Here is a 22505-nt window from a genome sequence, read left to right as displayed (position 1 = left end):
CTGATTGGCCCACAGGCCAGTCAGTCAAATACAATGGATGACCACCGATATGTAACAACATTTCATAGCAAGTCAACAGTTTTCTATTTTACTAATTTTGATGGGACCATCATACAACAGTCTTCAACCAACAAACCAATTGGTCAAGAACATTCTTGTTATCAACCATATTTGGCTGGTTTTGTAGGTTTTCAATTGGACTAGGGTGAGGAAGGACCTAAATAAGTTATGGAGAGCAAATAAATTCCTTATGCAAATTAGTTTGGAAATTAGACCATGTGATTGGTTGATGCAATTCTCATTAGGGATGACCATCGATGTTTATAAAACATCGATAGATTGTGGTCGATGTTCATAGTTTTTACATCGATGGGGAGAACCAGATGGTTTCCCACCATCAATGTCAAGCTAAAACGAAAAGATTTGTTATGTTATCTCCTGGGACATGGAGCATAGCTCCACCCCCTGAAACCTGTGAAGCCCCGACCCCGTGTTCTGATTGGCCCACGGTCCAGTCAGTCAAATACAATGGATGACCACCTATATGTAACAACATCGATGAAAAAGGCAACAATGGCCATCACTAATACTCATTCAAAACAATTCATTCCGATTGGTTTATGTACTGTCAGTCAACAGTTTTCTATTTTACTACTTTAGCTGGGACCACCATGTGATCGTCTTCAACCAGCAAGACAATCAGTCATGAATGTTCTTGTCACCCACCATCTTTGGCTAGTTTTGTAGGTTTTCAATAAGACTAGGGTGAGGAAAGACCTAGTAAGTTATGGAGAGCAAATAAACCCCTTATGCTAATTAGTTTAGAAATTAGACCATCTGATTGGTTGATGCAATTCTCATTAGGGATGGCAATCGGCCATCGATGTTTATAAAACATCTATAGGTTATGGTCGATGTTCAATAGTTTTGACATTGATGGGGGAGAACCAGATGGTTTCACACCATCAACGTCAAGCTCAAACTACTAGTTTTGTTTTGCTATTTCCTGGGACACGGAGCATAGCTCCACCCACAACACCAGTGAAGCCCCACCCCCATATTCTGATTGGCCTACAGGCCAGTCAGACAAATACAATGGATGACCACCGATATGTAACAACATCGATGGCAAGTCAACAGTTTTCTATTTTACTACTTTTGATGGGACCATCATACAACAGTCTTTAACCAACAAACCAATTGGTCAAGAACATTCTTGTTATCAACCATCTTTGGCTGGTTTTGTAGGTTTTCAATTGGACTAGGGTGAGGAAGGACCTAAATAAGTTATGGAGAGCAAATACATTCCTTATGCAAATTAGTTTGGAACTTAGACCATGTGATTGGTTGATGCAATTCTCATTAGGGATGACCATCGATGTTTATAAAACATCGATAGATTATGGTCGATGTTCATAGTTTTTACATCGATGGGGGAGAACCAGATGGTTTGCCACCATCAACGTCAAGCTAAAACGAAAAGATTTGTTGTGCTATCTCCTGGGACATGGAGCATAGCTCCACCCCCTGAAACCCCGCCCCCGTGTTCTGATTGGCCCACGGTCTAGTCAGTCAAATACAATGGATGACCACCCATATGTAACAACATCAATGGCAAAGGCAACAATGGCCAACACCAACACTCATTCAAAACAATCCATTCCGATTGGTTTATGTACTGTCAGTCAACAGTTTTCTATTTTACTACATTAGCTGGGACCATCATGCGATAGTCTTCAACCAGCAAGACAATCAGTCTTTGGCTAGTTTTGTAGGTTTTCAATAAGACTAGAGTGAGGAAAGACCTAAGTAAGTTATGGAGAGCAAATAAACCCCTTATGCAAATTAGTTTAGAAATTAGACCATCTGATTGGTTGATGCAATTCTCATTAGGGATGGCCATCGATGTTTATAAAACATCTATAGGTTATGGTCGATGTTCAATAGTTTTGACATCGATGGGGGAGAACCAGATGGATTCCCACCATCAATGTCAAGCTAAAACGAAAAGATTTGTTGTGCTATCTCCTGGGACATGGAGCATAGCTCCACCCCCTGAAACCTGTGAAGCCCCAACCCCGTGTTCTGAATGGCCCACGGTCCAGTCAGTCAAACACAATGGATGACCACCTATATGTAACAACATCGATGGCAAAGGCAACAATGGCCATCACTAAAACTCATTCAAAACAATCCATTCCGATTGGTTTATGTACTGTCAGTCAACAGTTTTCTATTTTACTACTTTAGCTGGGAAAATCATGCAATAGTCTTCAGCCAGCAAGACAATCAGTCATGAATGTTCTTGTCACTCATCATCTTTGGCTAGTTTTGTCGATTTTCAATAAGACTAGGGTGAGGAAAGACCTAAGTAAGTTATGGAGAGCAAATAAATCCCTTATGCAAATTAGTTTAGAAATTAGACCATCTGATTGGTTGATGCAATTCTCATTAGGGATGGCCATCGTCCATCGATGTTTATAAAACATCTATAGGTTATGGTCGATGTTCAATAGTTTTGACATCGATGGGGGAGAACCAGATGCTTTCACACCATCAATGTCAAGCTCAAACTACTAGTTTTGTTATTTCCTGGGACACTAAGCATAGCTCCACCCACGACACCAGTGAAGCCCCGCCCCCATATTCTGATTGGCCCAGAGGCCAGTCAGTCAAATACAATGGATGACCACCGATATGTAACAACATCAATGGCAATTCAACAGTTTTCTATTTTACTAATTTTGTTGGGACCATCATACAACTGTTTTTGATTGAAAAAGCAAGTCTTTATTGTACATAAAGAATGCAAAAAACAGACGATAACAAATATCACACATATACCGTGTCGCAGCACAGCCAAAACACAGTACACATGCAGACAGTTTAGTACATATTATAAAATACAGTACAAGATAAACTCACACTATAGACTATACTATGCACTATGCATTCTAACGGTAACATTTACACAACAGTATACAAGACTATGGGTGTGGAGGGTAGGGGGTGAGGGAGGAGGAATCACATGCCCGAAGCTTTATTGACCAGACAGACACATATAAGGGGAGGGCAATAAATAGAAATACATCAACAAAACAACAGACATTGTGAAGTGAGGGGGAAGGGGCCACGGTCCCAAAGTCTTATAAAACAGTCCAAACAAGGGGAAAGGACCAGAAGAAAAGGGGTTTAGTCCTCTTCTTCCTCAGGGCTATCCCGAATGGAATAGTCTCTGAGCAGGCTGTGAACCAGCCTGCGGCAGTCCTGAACAGACATTCTCTCCCTCCGCAATATGAGACGATTTCTGGCAAACCACAAAGCGTCCTTAACACAGTTTATAAGGCGCCAGGCTTCCTGGGTCGCCCCATATGTGTGGGTGCCCGGGAATAGTCCATACAATACCGAAAGGTATGAAAGACAGTTCCTGGGCACGGAGTCCTTGAATTCAGTCTCTAGGGCATCCAACAACAACTGTGCGTAGGTGCAGTCCCAGAAGATGTGCATGGAGGTTTCTTCATGCACAAAGCACCAGGGACAATGTCTATACCTACACAAGTTTCGGGAGTGCATGAATGACCGGTGAGGCAAGCCGCCCTGAATGGCCATCCATGACATGTCTTTGTGTCTATTTGTGAGCCTTTTGGAGGCCACATACTCCCAGACAAACTTGGCAGTTGCTGAAGGGAGCCCTGAAATCGGTTCCATTACGTCTTTGGCTCTGATGAGCTTGTGGACAGTTTTAGGTTTCCACAAGTCGGGTTTCAATCCCTCCAGTTGGTGCTCCCTCACAAACTTGGACACATCCAGGTAGAACCATGGAGTAGTCCAGTTGTAAGGAATGGAGCTGTCCCACTTGTCCCATTTAAGGGTCCTCCACATTGGTAGGAGGAAGAAGCGGGACATGGAGTTCCCCGCAGAGCCGGCACAATTGTCTATCAAAGTTCTGCGGATACAGTTACATGCAAAGAAGGCTCTCAGCATAGTTGGAATGTCTGGAATGCCTTTGCGACCTTTGAGGGGATCTTTGTACATAACAATCCGCTTGACTCTGTCCATTTTGGAGCCCCAGATGAAGTGGAAAACAGCCCGTGTGATGGCCTTGCAGATTGCCGCCAGAGGTGGCCAGACCTGGGCGGTGTACTGAAGAACAGGAAGAATCTTATTCCGCAGCACAAGTGTTTTCCCTTCGATGGTAAGATCTCTGAGACTCCACAATCCCAGTTTCTGACGCATTGTCGCAAGTCTTTCATCCCAGCACTTCAGGGCCGCTCCATCTCCTCCGAACCAGACACCAAGGATCTTGATGAGGTCTGGCTTTACCGTGAAGGGAAATGGGGCGGAGGATGACAGGTGCCACTTTCCGAAGAGCATAGCCTCTGACTTCCCAAGGTTAACCTTTGCTCCTGAAGCACGGCCGAAGTCCTTGCAGGTCTGGACGAGAGCTGTCACCGATCTCTGGTCTGCGCAGAACACATCCATGTACAGCGAACACTTGGCCTCTGGGTGGTCTGGACCCGGTGCGGTGATCCCTCTGATCTCTTGATTTTGCCTGATGGATACAGCGAAGAGCTCTATAACACAAACAAAAAGAAGAGGTGAAAGAGGGCAGCCTTGTCTGACCCCAGACATAACAGAGAAGGGGTCAGTCTTCCAGCCGTTCACCAACACCGAGCTGTAAATGTCAAGGTACATCAGGTTAACATACGAACAGAATAGTTCACCAAGACCAAATTTACGCAGTACCTTGCCCATCAGCTCATGGGAGACACGGTCAAAGGCCTTTTCCTGATCAAGACTGATCAGGGCTGTGCACACATTACGGTCTTTCACGTAATGGACCGTGTCTCTGAGGAGGGCAAGGCTGTCTGCGATTCTGCGGCCAGGAATGGCGCAGGTTTGGTCTGGATGAACGATCTGCCCAATGACAGCCTTCAGCCGGTTGGCCAGTACCTTGGCGAGGATTTTGTAGTCCACGTTCAGAAGAGAGATGGGACGCCAATTTTTCAGGTCGCATCTCTCCCCCTTACGCTTGTACAAGATCGTGATCATTCCTTCCCTCAGCGAAGGAGGCATTTTGCCCTCCACCACCATCTCCTCGTACAGCTCGAGCAGGTCCGGGCCAATGAGATCCCACAGCGCAACATAGAGCTCTGCTGGGAGACCATCACTGCCCGGAGTCCTGCCCTGCCTAAAGGATTTAGCGGCAGAGAGCACCTCCTCCAACGCCAGGGGAGCGTCCATGGCTGATTTACCTGCAGGATCAATAGTGTTAGTGATACCTGACAGGAACTTATCCGCCTCATCGGTGTCTGTAGTCTTAGGGGAGTAGAGGTTGCTGTAGTAGTCGCGAACGACCTTCATCAGGCCCTCCTTCCCCTGTCTGGGGATGCCATTCCCATCATGCAGTTCTGTCAGAGGCGTATGGCCAGAGTGGAGTTTCCTGAAAAAGAAAGAAGAACACGTCTCACCCTTCTCCAGATTCTCCACCTTGGAACGGAAGACGATGCGTCTGGACTCCTCCTCAAAGTGCCTTTTCAGGCTCTTTTTGGTCTCATCCAGGTCGTCCTTCACATCCCAGCCGCACCGCTGGAGGTCCACCAGGGACTGGAGCTCACGCTGCAGTTTTCTGAGGTTCCTCTTACGGTCGCATGCCTGGATACGCCCTTTAGCCTGAAAGAAACTGCAGATGTTAGATTTGGCATATTCCCACCAATCAGACATACAGTCAAAGTAACATTTGTCATTCTTCCATGTGATGTAGGCATCCTTAAGCTCAGCCAGTACTTCCTCCCTTTCCAGTAAGGCACAGTTCAACTTCCAGGAGCCTGGGCCAGATGGAAAACCATGGCCCAGAACCCCTTGGAAGAGAATGGCCCTGTGGTCAGAGAAGAAGCAGGGAACCATAGAATGCCTAACCTGCTGCACTGCCCGGGAGGTGAACACAAAGTCAATGCGGGAACGCACAGAGCCATCGGGGCGGCTCCACGTGAAATTCACGGAGCCGGCCCCCATGGAGCCCACAGCGTCCCGCAGTGATGCTTCGGCCACCATTTCCCTGAGCAGGTTGGACGTGATGTCCAGCTTCGCAGAGTTGCAGGTGCTTCGACCATCCCCTTCAATCGGGCAGTTGAAGTCCCCGGCCATCACTACAGCCCTGGTGGTGGCGAGCTGGGTCCGCAGGGTCTGGAATAATTCCAAACGCTCATTCTTAAAGGGTGAAGCATACACGCAGATTAGCCTGATAGGCTCACCTGCCCAGGACCCATCTACGACGAGTAATCTCCCGCAGACAAACTCCTGAACAGAATCTAACGTGAAGAGGCTGCCCCTAATAAGAATGGCTACCCCCTGCAGACTTACACTCACCTCCACCGGACCAGTAGGACGGACCATGGGACCACTGCCGGGCCAGGTGCCTGTAGGACCTGGAGAAAGGGAGAGAGCATTCCTGCAACATATACACATCACATTTCTGAATGTCAAGGAAGGAAAGAATAGTTTGACGTCTGTTCTTATCCTTAATGCTCCTCACATTAATGGTAAAAAGGTTAAAAGCTACCATTTGTTAAGAGAAAAAGGGTTACTGTGGCGATACGTATACTTTACCACTCCCATCGGGAGGTGCTTCCTCTGGGTTGGCCACCGGATCTCCCTGCTGGGGTGTCTCGATGTTGTTGAGCAGTTGGTCGATGTTGTTGAGGCTATCAAGCTCAGGCACCCCACTCTCCTCGAAGACCTCTGCATATGCCTCCATCTCCTCCTCGAGGGTGAGGGAGTCCTGGTCTGGCTCGACCGATTCGACTGCCGCTTTCTTGGAAGATTCTGGGTCAGCAGCTGGGCTGTCTAACTCCTTCCTCTTCCTTCTCGGCTGTACATTTCCTGCATGGGCAAGTGGTGGAAACTCTTCCTCGGAGAGGAGAGGGACAGGGAGGGGGCGAGAGGGGGTGGTGGGAAGAAGGGTGGGTTGGATCACAGGTCGGGAGGGTGAGGGAGGAGGGGTGGTGCGAGCAGCCGGGATGGGAGTAGCTGTCACAGAGGGAGGGAGGGAGGGGAGGGGGGTTAGGAATGGTGGGGGAAGGTTTCTTACCACCTTGCTTTTGCGGAACCTTCTTCCTTTGCACCGGTGTGGGTGGCACCTTGGGAGGGACGATCACACCCGATGCTGCTGCGGCGTAGGATCTTGCTCTACTTGGACAGTCCTTGTAGACATGATCCACTGAGCCGCACAGGTTGCAGGTTCTCTTCGTGGGGCAGTCCTTTGTCTCGTGACCGGCCAGTCGACAAATCCTGCAAGCCAGGACCTTGCATTCCTTCCCAAAGTGGTCCTTTCCATCACACTTACGACAAGTGCGTGGCTGGTCCACGTAGTGGATAAGTCCTGCAGTTCCCCCCAGGGAGAAGCACAGTCTGAGGTGCTTGACTCCATCTGGGCACGAAGTGTCCTTGTGCAGCCTGACAATCACCGACCACTTTCCAGTCCAGAGTCCATTCTCGTAAAGGATCCTTGTGGGGTCCTTTATGACGGTGCAGGATCTGCTGAGAAACGTGACGATGTCCTTGATGTTTGTGTGTGGGCTTCGCATTGAAACCGTCACCCGCCTCTCCTCTCTTTGGATAGGGCAGTTGCCCACAAAGCGAGAGAGAGGGGACTCAGGCTTCGCCGCTTTCACCGCTTCCCAATACCTCTTGCAAATTGCGATGGAGGCAAAGGTGGCGTAGAAGATGCCTCTGAAGAAGCTCTGGACGCTGAGCATTTCAGGTGCAGAGAATCCTTGCTCCAGGACCATCTTCTTGCCGAAGTACTCAACCGTCATGTCCGGCACCTGGCCATCTACCTCCTTTAGCTTCATCACCACGGTCTGCCTCATCCAGGGCTCCAGGGCTGGGACGCTTTTGGAGTGGTCCTGGACGGGCACCGTTGGTGGTGTCACAGAAGGGGCAGTGGAGCTAGGGCCGGCCAATCTGGTCGGACATTCGGCCGGTGACTTACCCTTCTTCCCGGGCTTCCTCCCAGCGAGGGGGGCCGATGTGGAGGCGGTGGCCATCCTTCCGGCTTCTCGGGTCACCTGAAGTCGAGGCAAAGGGTCTTCTCCGGCGACGAGAGGAGGAGATGAAGGGGACGCTTCAGAGGGCAGAGCAACACAAGTCTAACCCTCCAAGGAGGCTAGAGAGCGATGCACGGCTTCAGAGGGCAGAGCAAAGCAAGTCTAACCCTCCACGGAGGCTGGGGAGCGTTGCAGAGCTTCGGAGGGCAGAGCAGAAAGTCTGACCCTCGGCGGCGGCTCCGGAGCGGTGGAGGCTTCAGAGGGCAAAGCAGAAAAGTCTGACCCTCCTAGGCAGCTCGGGAGTGCTGCAAGGCTTCGAGAGGGCAGAGCAAACAAGTCTCCCTCCTCAGGTGAAATTCTCTTCTCCTCACAGTCGGGGGCGGAGCTTCTTCCTCGGCGTCGAGAGGTGGAGGGGTCGGCAGTCACTTCGGAGGGCAGAGCAGAGCAAGTCTGACCCTCAGTCTTCTCCCTCTTCAGCGACGTCTTCGCTCAATTCGCTCTTCTCGGCCTGGCAGCGGTAGCCCTGAGAAGGACCGTTGTCGGTCAAAGAAACAAGGAGCAGAGCTACCTCTCAGATTAAACTGATAAGAACAGATGAGTTTGAAGAAACTCAGGGAGCCCGAGGTGTGCTCCCACCACCACCAGTGCTGTGCCTAAACAGGGGGCAGCCGTACGAACGTGTGGGCCCTCTCCCAAAGGAGAAAGGCCCCATGGTTCCCCTAACCCCCCTCAACCATAAGGCCGAGGAAGGGAAAAAAGGGATCGGTGGGTCCTCTTCGCCGAAGCTCAGAGAGACCCGCTTTTCCTCCACCCCCGGAAGGGTTTTGGACGGTGGGTCCTCCGCACCCGAAGGTTTGGAGAGACCCGCTTAGGCTTCCCTCCGCCTTGCGGCTCGGGGTTGCCCTCGAGGGGACCGGGACTCTCCCCAAAAGGTGAAGAGTCCCAGCCACGTTTGGGGAACGGAAGGCCTGTTAGGGACAGCCGCACTACCCAAATCAAAAAAACGCGACAAACTAACGAAAAACGTGAAGTGCTCAAAAGTGCAAATCAAAGAAATAAATAAAAGAGGCCCTAGCCAGAAGGCCGGGGTGGGGTGGGGGTGTAAAAAATTGTCCTACCCCATCCAAAAGGACGAGGTAAGGACGTGTAGCCTAACCTAGAGGGAAGTGCGCAGTGTGTGTGCCATTCAGTGCATGGTGCTGGACATCACCAGTGCAAATCAGGCACCCCCGAGTTTCCCCGGGGGCACAGTGCAGCCTCGGGCTCCAGGCAGCCGACCCTTCAGCGTCCGACCAAGCTTTTCTCTGTCTCACCAGCAGGCATTTTCCAGCCCCCGGCATGGGAATGGGTACTCCACTGGGCTTTTCGAAAGACCCCCTCCGGAAGAGCAATCTACTCAGTCCCAGTGTTAAGATACTAGGCTGAGCTTTTCGCTGTGCCCAGGCTGAGGACCTGCCCCAACCTGGACCAATCTACTCGGTCTCAGCTTTTCTCCGCTCCCTGGGATTGGATACTAGACTGAGCCTTTCGCTGCTCATCCTTCGGGGGCTACAAACCCCGTCAGGAGAGTCAAACTACTAGGCCCAGTGTTTCTCCCCCCCTCTTACCAGTGGATTTACGGAAACAACACCTCCTACCAAAGGCAGAGGTGAAGATACTCAGTGAGACTTTTCACTGCTCCCGGGAAAAAACAGAGGGGTCCCACACCCTCCGCCCATCAGAGCAGCTACTCAGTCCAACCTTTCTCTATTCTCTGCCAGAGGCCAGTCCATACCCAACTGATAAGAACAGATACTACACTTGATCTTAGCCAAAAGGCCGAGAAGTCTTCAACCAACAAACCAATTGGTCAAGAACATTCTTGTTATCAACCATCTTTGGCTGGTTTTGTAGGTTTTCAATTGGACTAGGGTGAGGAAGGACCTAAATAAGTTATGGAGAGCAAATAAATTCCTTATGCAAATTAGTTTGGAAATTAGACCATGTGATTGGTTGATACAATTCTCATTAGGGATGACCATCGATGTTTGTAAAACATCGATAGATTATTATCAATGCTCATAGTTTTTACATCGATGGGGGAGATCCAGATGGTTTCCCACCATCAATGTCAAGCTAAAACGAAAAGATTTGTTGTGCTATCTCCTGGGACATGGAGCATAGCTCCACCACCTGAAACCTGTGAAGCCCCGCCCCCGTGTTCTGATTGACCCACGGTCCAGTCAGTCAAATACAATGGATGACAGCCTATGTGTAACAACATCGATGGCAAAGGCAATAATGGCCATCACTAACACTCATTCAAAACAATCCATTCTGATTGGTTTATGTACTGTCAGTCAACAGTTTTCTATTTTACTACTTTAGCTGGGACCATCATGCAATAGTCTTCAACCAGCAAGACAATCAGTCATGAATGTTCTTGTCACCCACCATCTTTGGCTAGTTTTGTTGGTTTTCAATAAGACTAGGGTGAGGAAAGACCTAAGTAAGTTATGGAGAGCAAATAAAGCCCTTATGCAAATTGGTTTAGAAATTAGACCATCTGATTGGTTGATGCAATTCTCATTAGGGATGGCCATCAGCTATCGATGTTTATAAAACATCTATAGGTTATGGTCGATGTTCATAGTTTTTACATCGATGGGGGAGAACCAGATGGTTTCCCAACATCAATGTCAAGCTAAAACGAAAAGATTTGTTGTGCTATCTCCTGGGACATGGAGCATAGCTCCACCCCCTGAAACCTGTGAAGCCCCGCCCCCGTGTTCTGATTGGCCCACGGTCCAGTCAGTCAAATACTAGGGATGACAGCCTATGTGTAACAACATCGATGGCAAAGGCAATAATGGCCATCACTAACACTCATTCAAAACAATCCATTCTGATTGGTTTATGTACTGTCAGTCAACAGTTTTCTATTTTACTACTTTAGCTGGGACCATCATGCGATAGTTTGAGTTTGAAGAAACTCAGGAGCCCGAGGTGTGCTCCCTACCACCAGTGCTGTGCCTAAACACGTGCAAAAGCGGCCGTGCGATCGAGTGGGCTTATCTCCCGAAGGAGACGGGCCCCGTTTTTCCCCTAACCCCTCTCAGCCATAAGGCCGACGAGGGGAAAATAGGGAACGGTGGGTCCTCTTCGCCGAAGCTTAGAGAGACCCTCATTCCTCAACCCCCGAAAGGGTTAGGACGGTGGGTCCTCCGCACCCCGTGGTTTGGAGAGACCCGCTGTGGACTTCCCTCCGCCTTGCGGCTCGGGGTCGTCCTCGGGGGGGCACGAAGCTCTCCCCAAAAGGCGAGAGCTTCGGCACATTGGGGAAATGGAAGGCCTGTAAGGGACGACCACACAACCCAAAAAAACGTGACAAACTACAAAAAAAACAGAAAACGTGAAGTGACGAACGTGAGAAGGAAAAGAAATAAATAATAAAGAAGACCCTAGCCAGAAGGCCAGGGTGGGGGGTGTGAAAAATTGTCCTACCCCATCCAAAAGGACGAGGTAAGGACGTGAAGCGCTAACCTAGAGGGGAAGTGCGCAGTGCTAGTGCTTACTAGTGCATGGTGATTTTGGGATCACCCGTGCATGTTCGGCACCCCCGAGTTTCCCCGGGGGCACAGTGCAGCCTCGGACTCCAAGCAGCCAGCCAGCGTCCAACCAAGTGTTTCTCCGTCTCAGCAGCAGGCACTTTCCAGCCCCTGGCATGGGAACGGGTACTCCACTGAGCCTTTCGAAAGACTCCCTTAGGGGTTGCACCCCCCTCGGAAGAGCAATCTACTCAGTCCCAGTGTTTCTCCGCACCCAGGGTTAAGATACTAGGCTGAGCTTTTCGCTGTGCCCAGGCTGGTGGCTTACCCAACCTGGACCAATCTACTCGGTCTCAGCTTTTCTCAGCTCCCTGGGATTGGATACTAGACTGAGCCTTTCGCTGTCTCATCCTTCGGGGGCTACAAACCCCGTCAGGAGAGTCAAACTACTAGGCCCAGTGTTTCTCCCCCCTCTTACCAGTGGATTTACGGAAACAACACCTCCTACCAAAGGCAGAGGTGAAGATACTTAGTGAGACTTTTCACTGCTCCCGGGAAAAAACAGAGGGGTCCCACACCCTCCGCCCATCAGAGCAGCTACTCAGTCCCACCTTTCTCTATTCTCTGCCAGAGGCCAGTCCATACCCACTGATAAGAACAGATTTTTTTTTGATTGAAAAAGCAGGTCTTTATTGTACATAAAGAATGCAAAAAACAGACGATAACAAATATCACACATATACCGTGTCGCAGCACAGCCAAAACACAGTACACATGCAGACAGTATAGTACATATTATAAAATACAGTACAAGATAAACTCACACTATAGACTATACTATGCACTATGCATTCTAACGGTAACATTTACACAACAGTATACAAGACTATGGGTGTGGAGGGTAGGGGGTGGGGGAGGAGGAATCACATGCCCGAAGCTTTATTGACCAGACAGACATATATAAGGGGAGGGCAATAAATAGAAATACATCAACAAAACAACAGACATTGTGAAGTGAGGGGGAAGGGGCCACGGTCCCAAAGTCTTATAAAACAGTCCAAACAAGGGGAAAGGACCAGAAGAAAAGGGGTTTAGTCCTCTTCTTCCTCAGGGCTATCCCGAATGGAATAGTCTCTGAGCAGGCTGTGAACCAGCCTGCGGCAGTCCTGAATGGACATTCTCTCCCTCCTCAATATGAGTCGATTTCTGGCAAACCACAAAGCGTCCTTAACACAGTTTATAAGGCGCCAGGCTTCCTGGGTCGCCCCATACGTGTGGGTGCCCGGGAATAGTCCATACAATACCGAAAGGTATGAAAGACAGTTCCTGGGCACGGAGTCCTTGAATTCAGTCTCTAGGGCATCCAACAACAACTGTGCGTAGGTGCAGTCCCAGAAGATGTGCATGGAGGTTTCTTCATGCACAAAGCACCAGGGACAATGTCTATACCTACACAAGTTTCGGGAGTGCATGAATGACCGGTGAGGTAAGCCCCCCTGAATGGCCATCCATGACAAGTCTTTGTGTCTATTTGTGAGCCTTTTGGAGGCCACATACTCCCAGACAAACTTGGCAGTTGCTGAAGGGAGCCCTGAAATCGGTTCCATGACGTCTTTGGCTCTGATGAGCTTGTGGACAGTTTTAGGTTTCCACAAGTCGGGTTTCAGTCCCTCCAGTTGGTGCTCCCTCACAAACTTGGACACATCCAGGTAGAACCATGGAGTAGTCCAGTTGTAAGGGATGGAGCTGTCCCACTTGTCCCATTTAAGGGTCCTCCACATTGGTAGGAGGAAGAAGCGGGACATGGAGTTCCCCGCAGAGCCGGCACAATTGTCTATCAAAGTTCTGCGGATACAGTTACATGCAAAGAAGGCTCTCAGCATAGTTGGAATGTCTGGAATGCCTTTGCCACCTTTGAGGGGATCTTTGTACATAACAATCCGCTTGACTCTGTCCATTTTGGAGCCCCAGATGAAGTGGAAAACGGCCCGTGTGATGGCCTTGCAGATCGCCGCCAGAGGTGGCCAGGCCTGGGCGGTGTACTGAAGAACAGGAAGAATCTCATTCCGCAGCACAAGTGTTTTCCCTTCGATGGTAAGGTCTCTGAGACTCCACAATCCAAGTTTTTGACGCATTGTCGCAAGTCTTTCATCCCAGCACTTCAGGGCCGCTCCATCTCCCCCGAACCAGACACCAAGGATCTTGATGAGGTCTGGTTTTACCGTGAATGGGAATGGAGTGGAGGACGACAGGTGCCACTTTCCGAAGAGCATAGCCTCTGACTTCCCAAGGTTGACCCTTGCTCCTGAAGCACGGCCGAAGTTTTCGCAGGTCTGGACGAGGGCCGTCACCGATCTCTGGTCTGCGCAGAACACAGTGACGTCATCCATGTACAGCGAACACTTGGCCTCTGGGTGGTCTAGACCCGGTGCGGTGATCCCTCTGATCTCTTGATTTTGCCTGATGGATACAGCGAAGAGCTCTATAACACAAACAAAAAGAAGAGGTGAAAGAGGGCAGCCTTGTCTGACCCCAGACAGAACTGAGAAGGGGTCAGTCTTCCAGCCGTTCACCAACACCGAGCTGTAAATGTCAAGGTACATTAGGTTAACATACGAACAGAATAGCTCACCGAGACCAAATTTACGCAGTACCTTGCCCATCAGCTCATGGGAGACACGGTCAAAGGCCTTTTCCTGATCAAGACTGATCAGGGCCGTGCACACATTACGGTCTTTCACGTAATGGACCATGTCTCTGAGGAGGGCAAGGCTGTCTGCGATTCTGCGGCCGGGAATGGCGCAGGTTTGGTCTGGATGAACGATCTGCCCAATGACAGCCTTCAGCCGGTTGGCCAGTACCTTGGCGAGGATTTTGTAGTCCACGTTCAGAAGAGAGATGGGACGCCAATTTTTCAGGTCACATCTCTCCCCCTTACGCTTATACAAGATCGTGATCATTCCTTCCCTCAGCGAAGGAGGCATTTTGCCCTCCACCACCATCTCCTCGTACAGCTCGAGCAGGTCCGGGCCAATGAGATCCCACAGCGCAACATAAAGCTCTGCTGGGAGACCATCACTGCCCGGAGTCCTGCCCTGCCTAAAGGATTTAGCGGCAGAGAGCACCTCCTCCAACGCCAAGGGAGCGTCCATGGCTGATTTACCTGCAGGATCAATAGAGTTAGTGATACCTGACAGGAACTTATCCGCCTCATCTGTGTCTGTAGTCTTAGGGGAGTAGAGGTCGCTGTAGTAGTCGCGAACGACCTTCATCACGCCCTCTTTCCCCTGTCTGGGGATGCCATTCTCATCACGCAGCTCTGTCAGGGGCGTATGGCCAGAGTGGAGTTTCCTGAAAAAGAATGAAGAACACGTCTCACCCTTCTCCAGATTCTCCACCTTGGAACGGAAGACGATGCGTCTGGACTCCTCCTCAAAGTGCCTTTTCAGGCTCTTTTTGGTCTCGTCCAGGTCGTCCTTCACGTCCCAGCCGCACCGCTGGAGGTCCACCAGGGACTGGAGCTCACGCTGCAGTTTTCTGAGGTTCCTCTTACGGTCGCATGCCTGGATACGCCCTTTAGCCTGAAAGAAACTGCGGATGTTAGATTTGGCATATTCCCACCAATCAGACATACAGTCAAAATAACATTTGTCATTCTTCCATGTGATGTAGGCATCCTTAAGCTCAGCCAGTACTTCCTCCCTTTCCAGTAAGGCACAGTTCAACTTCCAGGAGCCTGGGCCAGATGGAAAACCATGGCCCAGAACCCCTTGGAAGAGAATGGCCCTGTGGTCAGAGAAGAAGCAGGGAACCATAGAATGCCTAACCTGCTGCACTGCCCGGGAGGTGAACACAAAGTCAATGCGGGAACGCACAGAGCCATCGGGGCGGCTCCACGTGAAATTCACGGAGCCAGCCCCCATGGAGCCCACAGCGTCCCGCAGTGATGCTTCGGCCACCATTTCCCTGAGCAGATTGGACGTGACGTCCAGCTTCGCAGAGTTGCAGGTGCTTCGTCCATCCCCTTCAATCGGGCAGTTGAAGTCCCCGGCCATCACTACAGCCCTGGTGGTGGCGAGCTGGGTCCGCAGAGTCTGGAATAATTCCAAACGCTCATTCTTAAAAGGTGAAGCATACACGCAGATAAGCCTGATGGGCTCGCCTGCCCAGGAGCCGTCTACGACGATTAATCTGCCGCAGACAAGCTCCTGAACAGAATCCAACGTGAAGAGGCTACCCCTGATAAGAATGGCTACCCCTGCAGACCTGCACTCACCTCCACCGGACCAGTAGGACGGACCATGGGACCACTGCCGAGCCAGATGCCTATAGGACCTGGAGAAAGGGAGAGAGCATTCCTGCAACATATACACATCACATTTCTGAGTGTCAAGAAAGGTAAAAATAGATTGACGTCTGTTCTTATCCTTAACGCTCCTTACATTAATGGTAAAAAGATTAAAAGCTACCATTTGTTAAGAGGAAAAGGCAGGGTCATTGTACGTTTACATTACCACTCCCATCGGGAGGCGTTTCATCAGGATCTGCAGCCGGATCTCCTTGTTGGGGTGTCTGGATGCAGTCAAGTATTTCGTCGATCTCACACAGGCTGTTGAGCTCAGGTACTCCGCTCTCCTCCAAGACCTCTACATAGGCCTCCATCTCCTCCTCGAGGGTGAGGGAGCCCTGGACTGGCTCGATCGATTCCACTGCTGCTTTTTTAGAAGATTCTGGGTCGGCAGCTGGGCTGTCCAACTCCTTCCTCTTCCTTCTCGGTTGTACATTTCCTGCAGGGGCAAGTGGTGGAAACTCTTCCTCGGAGAGGAGAGGGACAGGGGGTGGGATAGAGGGGGTAGTGGGAGGAAGGGTTGGTTTGATCACAGGTCGGGAGGGTGAGGGAGGGGGGGTGGTGCGAACAGCCGGGGTGGGGGTTGCTGTCACAGTGGGAGGGAGGGGAGAAGGGTTAGGGATGGTGGGGGGAGGGGAAGGTTTCTTACCGCCTTGTCTCTGCTGGGTCTGCTTCCTCTGTGCAGGCTTGGGTGGTACCTTGGCAGGGGCTACCACACCCGATACTGCTGCGGCGTAGGATCTCACTCTGTCGGGGCAGTCCCGGTAGACGTGTTCCGTGTTGCCGCACAGGTGGCAGGTCATCCTCGTGGGGCAATCCTTTGTCTCATGACCAGCCATGTGACAATGTTTGCAGGCCGGGACCTTGCAGTCTTTCGCCATGTGATCCTTCCCGCTGCACTTCCTGCAGTTGCGCGGCTGGTCAGAGTAATGGAGAAGTCCTGCTGTTCCCCCCAGGGAGAAGCACTGTGGAAGGTGCTTTACTCCTTCTGGGCACGAGGTGTCCTTGTGCAGCCGGACGATCACTGCCCACTTCGTGGACCAGAATCCATCATCGGTCATGATCCTTGTGGGGTTCCTCACAACCGTGCAGAATCGGCCCAGAAATGTGGCAATGTCTCCGGCTGGCGTGTGAGGGCTGCGCATTGAAACCGTCACCCGCCTCTCCTCCCTTTGGATAGGGCAGTTGCCCACAAAGCGAGAGAGAGGGGATTCGGGTCTCGCCGCTTTCACTGCCTCCCAGTACCTCTTACAGATGGCAATGGAGGTGAAGGTGAGGTAGAAGATCCCCTTCAGGTAATTCTGAATGCTGAGTGTTTCAGCCTTCGTGAATCCCTGGTCGAGAACCATCTTCTTGCCGAAGGTGTCGATCGACATGTCCGGCACCTGTCCATCCGACTCCTTAAATTTCAACACCACGGTCTGCCTCATCCAGGGCTCCAGGGCTGGGAGGCCTTTGGAATGGTCCTGGTCGGGCACCGTTGGTGGTGTCGTAGAAGGGGCAGTGGAGCAGGGGCCAGCCGAGACGGTCGGACCTTCGGCCGGTGACTTACCCTTCTTCCCGGGCTTCTTCCTCCCAGCGAGGAGGGCCGGAGTGGAGGCTGAGGCCGGCACCAGGGCTGGAGCAGCTGTGGCCATCCTTCCGGTTTCTCGGGGCAGCTGAAGTCGGGGCAAAGGGTCTCCTCCGGCGTCGAAAGGAGGAGATGAAGGGGTCGCTTCAGAGGGCAGAGCAACACAAGTCTAACCCTCCAAGGAGGCTAGAGAGCGATGCACGGCTTCAGAGGGCAGAGCAAAGCAAGTCTAACCCTCCACGGAGGCTGGGGAGCGTTGCAGAGCTTCGGAGGGCAGAGCAGAAAGTCTGACCCTCGGCGGCGGCTCCGGAGCGGTGGAGGCTTCAGAGGGCAGAGCAGAAAAGTCTGACCCTCCTAGGCAGCTCGGGAGTGCTGCAAGGCTTCGAGAGGGCAGAGCAAAAAAGTCTGCCTCTCCCAGGTGGCTAGGGTGCGTTGATCTCCTCTTCAGGCGAAATCCTCTTCTCCTCGCAGTCAGGGGCGGAGCTTCTTCCTCGGCGTCGAGAGGGGGAGGGGTCGGCAGTCGCTTCGGAGGGCAGAGCAGAGCAAGTCTGACCCTCAGTCTTCTCCGGCTTCTCCCTCTTCAGCGACGTCTTCGCTCAATTCGCTCTTCTCGGCCTGGCAGCGGTAGCCCTGAGAAGGACCGTTGTCGGTCCAAGAAACAAGGAGCAGAGCTGACTCTCAGAATAAACTGATAAGAACAGATACTACACTTGATCTTAGCCAAAAGGCCGAGAAGTCTTCAACCAGCAAGACAATCAGTCATGAATGTTCTTGTCACCCACCATCTTTGGCTAGTTTTGTTGGTTTTCAATAAGACTAGAATGAGGAAAGACCTAAGTAAGTTATGGAGAGCAAATAAAGCCTTATGCAAATTAGTTTAGAAATTAGACCATCTGATTGGTTGATGCAATTCTCATTAGGGATGGCCATCAGCCATCGATGTTTATAAAACATCTATAGGTTATGGTCGATGTTCAATAGTTTTGACATCAATGTCAAGCTCAAACTACTAGTTTTGTTTTGCTTTGCTATTTCCTGGGACACGGAGCATAGCTCCACCCACGACACCAGTGAAGCCCCGCCCCCATATGCTGTTTTACCCACAGGCCAGTCAATCAAATACAACGGATTACCACCGATATGTAACAACATTGATGGCAAGTCAACAATTTTCTATTTTACTAATTTTGATGGGACCATCATACAACAGTCTTCAACCAACAAACCAATTGGTCAAGAACAATCTTGTTATCAAACATCTTTGGCTGGTTTTGTAGGTTTTCAATTGGACTAAGGTGAGGAAGGACCTAAATAAGTTATGGAGAGCAAAAAAATTCCTTATGCAAATAATTTTGGAAATTTTGGTGTCGTGGGTGTAGCTATGCTCCGTGTCCCAGGAAATAGCAAAACAAAACTAGTAGTTTGAGCTTGACATTGATGGTGTGAAACCATCTGGTTCTCCCCCATCGATGTCAAAACTATTGAACATCGACCATAACCTATAGATGTTTTATAAACATCGATGGCCGATGGCATTACCTATTGAGAATTGCATCAACGAATCAGATGGTCTAATTTCTAAACTAATTTGCATAAGGGCTTTATTTGCTCTCCATAACTTACTTAGTTCTTTCCTTATCCTAGTCTTATTGAAAACTTACAAAACTAGCCAAAGATGGTGGGTGACAAGAACATTCATGACTGATTGTCTTGCTGGTTGAAGACTATCGCTTGATGGTCCCAGCTAAAGCAATAAAATAGAAAACTGTTGACTGACTGTACATAAACCAATTGGAATGGATTGTTTTGAATGAGTGTTAGTGATGGCCATTGTTGCCTTTGCCATCGATGTTGTTACATATAGGAGGACATCCATTGTATTTGACTGACTGGACCGTGGACCAATCAGAACACGGGGGCGGGGCTTCACAGGTTTCAGGGGGTGGAGCTATCCTCCATGTCCCAGGAGATAGCACAAAAAATCTTTTCGTTTTAGCTTGACATTGATGGTGTGAAACCAACTGGTTCTCCCCCATCGATGTCAAAACTATTGAACATCGACCATAACCTATAGATGTTAAACATCGATGGCAATCCCTAATGAGAATTGCATCAACCAATCAGATGGTCTAATTTCTAAACTAATTTGCATAAGGGCTTTATTTGCTCTCCATAAGTTACTTAGGTCTTTCCTCACCCTAGTCTTATTGAAAACCCGCAAAACTAGTCAAAGATGGTGAGTGACAAGAACGTTCATGATTGATTGTCTTGCTGGTTGAAGACTATCGCATGATGGTCCCAGCTAAAGTAGTAAAATAGAAAACTGTTGACTGACAGTACATAAAACAATTGGAATGGATTGTTTTGAATGAGTGTTAGTGATGGCCATTGTTGCCTTTGCCATCGATGTTGTTACATATAGGTGGTCATCCATTGTATTTGACGGACTGGCCTGTGGGCCAATCAGAATATGCGGGCGGGGCTTCACTGGTGTCGTGGGTGGAGCTATGCTCCATGTCCCAGGAGATAGCACAACAAATCTTTTCGTTTTAGCTTGACATTGATGGTGGGAAACCATCTGGTTCTCCCCCATCGATGTAAAAACTATGAACATCGACCATAATATATCGATGTTTTATAAACATCGATGGTCTTTCCTAATGAGAATTGCTACAACCAATCACATGGTCTAATTTCCAAACTAATTTGCATAAGGAATTTATTTGCTCTCCATAACTTATTTAGGTCCTTCCTCACCCTAGTCTAATTGAAAACCTACAAAACCAGCCAAAGATGGTTGATAACAAGAATGTTCTTGACCAATTGGTTTGTTGGTTGAAGAGTGTTGTATGATGGTCCCATCAAAAGTAGTAAAATAGAAAACTATTGATGTTGTTACATATCAGTGGTCATCCATTGTATTTGACGGACTGGCCTTTGGGCCAATCAGAATATGGGTGCGGGGCTTCACTGGTGTCGTGGGTGGAGATATGCTCAGTGTCCCAGGAAATAGCAAAACAAAACTAGTAGTTTGAGCTTGACATTGATGGTGTGAAACCATCTCGTTCTCCCCCATCGATGTCAAAACTATTGAACATCGACCATAACCTATAGATGTTTTATAAACATCGATGGCCATCCCTAATGAGAATTGCATCAACCAATCACATGGTCTAATTTTCAAACAAATTTGCATAAGGAATTTATTTGCTCTCCATAACTTATTTAGGTCCTTGCTCACCCTAGTCTAATTGAAAACCAGCTATAGATGGTTGATAACAAGAATGTTCTTGACCAATTGGTTTGTTGGCTGAAGACTGTTGTATGATGGTCCCATCAAAAGTAGTAAAATAGAAAACTGTTGACTTGCCATTGATGTTGTTACATATAGGTGGTCATCCATTGTATCTGACTGACTGGACCATGGGCCAATCAGAACACGGGGGCGGGGCTATACTCCATGTCCCAGGAGATAGCACAACAAATCTTTTTGTTTTAGCTTGACATTGATGGTGGGAAACCATCTGGTCCTCCCCCATCGATGTCAAAACTATGAACATCGACCATAATATATCGATGTTTTATAAACATTGATGGTCATCCCTAATGAGAATTGCATCAACCAATCACATGGTCTAATTTCCAAACTAATTTGCATATGGAATTTATTTGCTCTCCATAACTGATTTAGGTCCTTCCTCAGCCTAGTCTAATTGAAAACCTACAAAACCAGCCAAAGTTGGTTGATAATAAGAATGTTCTTGACCAATTGGTTTGTTGGTTGAAGATTTTTGTATGATGGTCTCATCAAAATTAGTGAAATAGAAAACTGTTGACTTGCCATCAATGTTGTTGCATTTTAGTGTTTATCCATTGTATTTGACTGACTGGCCTGTGGGCCAATAAGAATATGGGGGCGGGGCTTCACTGGTGTCGTAAGTGGAGCTATGCTCAGTGTCCCAGGAAATAGCAAAACAAAACTAGTAGTTTGAGCTTGACATTGATGGTGTGAAACCAACTGGTTCTCCCCCATCGATGTCAAAACTATTGAACATCGACCATAACCTATAGATGTTTTATAAACATCGATGGCCGATGGCCATCCCTAATGAGAATTGCATCAACCAATCAGATGGTCTAATTTCTAAACTAATTTGCATAAGGGCTTTATTTGCTCTCCATAACTTACTTAGGTCTTTCCTCACCCTAGTCTTATTGAAAACCTACAAAACTAGCCAAAGATGGTGGGTGACAAGAACATTCAAGACTGATTGTCTTGCTGGTTGAAGACTATCGCATTATGGTCCCATCTAAAGTAGTAAAATAGAAAACTGTTGACTGACAGTACATAAAACAATTGGAATAGATTGTTTTAAATGAGTGTTAGTGATGGCCATTGTTGCCTTTGCCATCGATGTTGTTACATATAGGTGGTCATCCATTGTATTTGACTGACTGGCCTGTGGGCCAATCAGAATATGGGGGTGGGGCTTCACTGGTGTCGTAAGTGGAGCTATGCTCAGTGTCCCAGGAACTAGCAAAACAAAACTAGTAGTTTGAGCTTGACATTGATGGTGTGAAACCATCTGGTTCTCCCCCATCGATGTCAAAACTATTGAACATCGACCATAACCTATAGATGTTTTATAAACATCGATGGCCGATGGCCTTACCTAATGAGAATTGCATCAACCAATCAGATGGTCTAATTTCTAAACTAATTTGCATAAGGGCTTTATTTGCTCTCCATAACTTACTTAGTTCTTTCCTCACCCTAGTCTTATTGAAAACCTACAAAACTAGCCAAAGATGGTGGGTGATAAGAACATTCATGACTGATTGTCTTGCTGGTTGAAGACTGTCGCATGATGGTCCCAGCTAAAGTAATAAAATAGAAAACTGTTGGCTGACTGTACATAAACCAATTGGAATGGATTGTTTTGAATGAGTGTTAGTGATGGCCATTGTTGCCTTTGCCATCGATGTTGTTAAATATAGGAGGTCATCCATTG

The 22505-nt window shown here is 48.9% G+C and overlaps 1 protein-coding gene and 2 pseudogenes across 1 annotated transcript; all 3 read right to left on the bottom strand.

The window, feature by feature from the left end:
* Nucleotides 1–9741: 9741 nt before the first annotated feature.
* On the bottom strand, nt 9742–9878 carry LOC146039990 (U2 spliceosomal RNA; annotated as a pseudogene).
* A 6191-nt stretch (nt 9879–16069) lies between these two features.
* Nucleotides 16070–17560, bottom strand: LOC146036862 (uncharacterized). Its single transcript, XM_083160718.1, has 2 exons — nt 16573–17560; nt 16070–16362 (listed from the first exon to the last, which is right to left on the bottom strand). The coding sequence occupies exons 1-2, from the start codon at nt 17558–17560 to the stop codon at nt 16070–16072; spliced, it is 1281 nt and encodes a 426-aa protein (XP_083016844.1).
* Nucleotides 17561–18126: 566 nt separating this feature from the next.
* On the bottom strand, nt 18127–18233 carry LOC146039966 (U2 spliceosomal RNA; annotated as a pseudogene).
* Nucleotides 18234–22505: the final 4272 nt, after the last annotated feature.

This window comes from Crinia signifera, chromosome 9 (genome assembly GCF_055691185.1).
Source record: "Crinia signifera chromosome 9, ASM5569118v1, whole genome shotgun sequence".
NCBI classification, from domain to species: Eukaryota; Metazoa; Chordata; class Amphibia; order Anura; family Myobatrachidae; genus Crinia; species Crinia signifera.
Note: the sequence above shows the minus strand (reverse complement) of the source record. Positions and strands in the feature narration are given on the sequence as shown.

What these genes read in the sequence shown, in the direction of transcription:
- LOC146036862 (XM_083160718.1), bottom strand. Translation starts at nt 17,560, where the DNA reads ATGGCCACAGCTGCTCCAGCCCTGGTGCCGGCCTCAGCCTCCACTCCG. An exon ending in GACCCAGCAGAGACAAGGCG is followed by an intron (nt 16,363 to 16,572) that starts GTAAGAAACCTT and finishes TTGCCCCTGCAG; the next exon opens with GAAATGTACAACCGAGAAGG.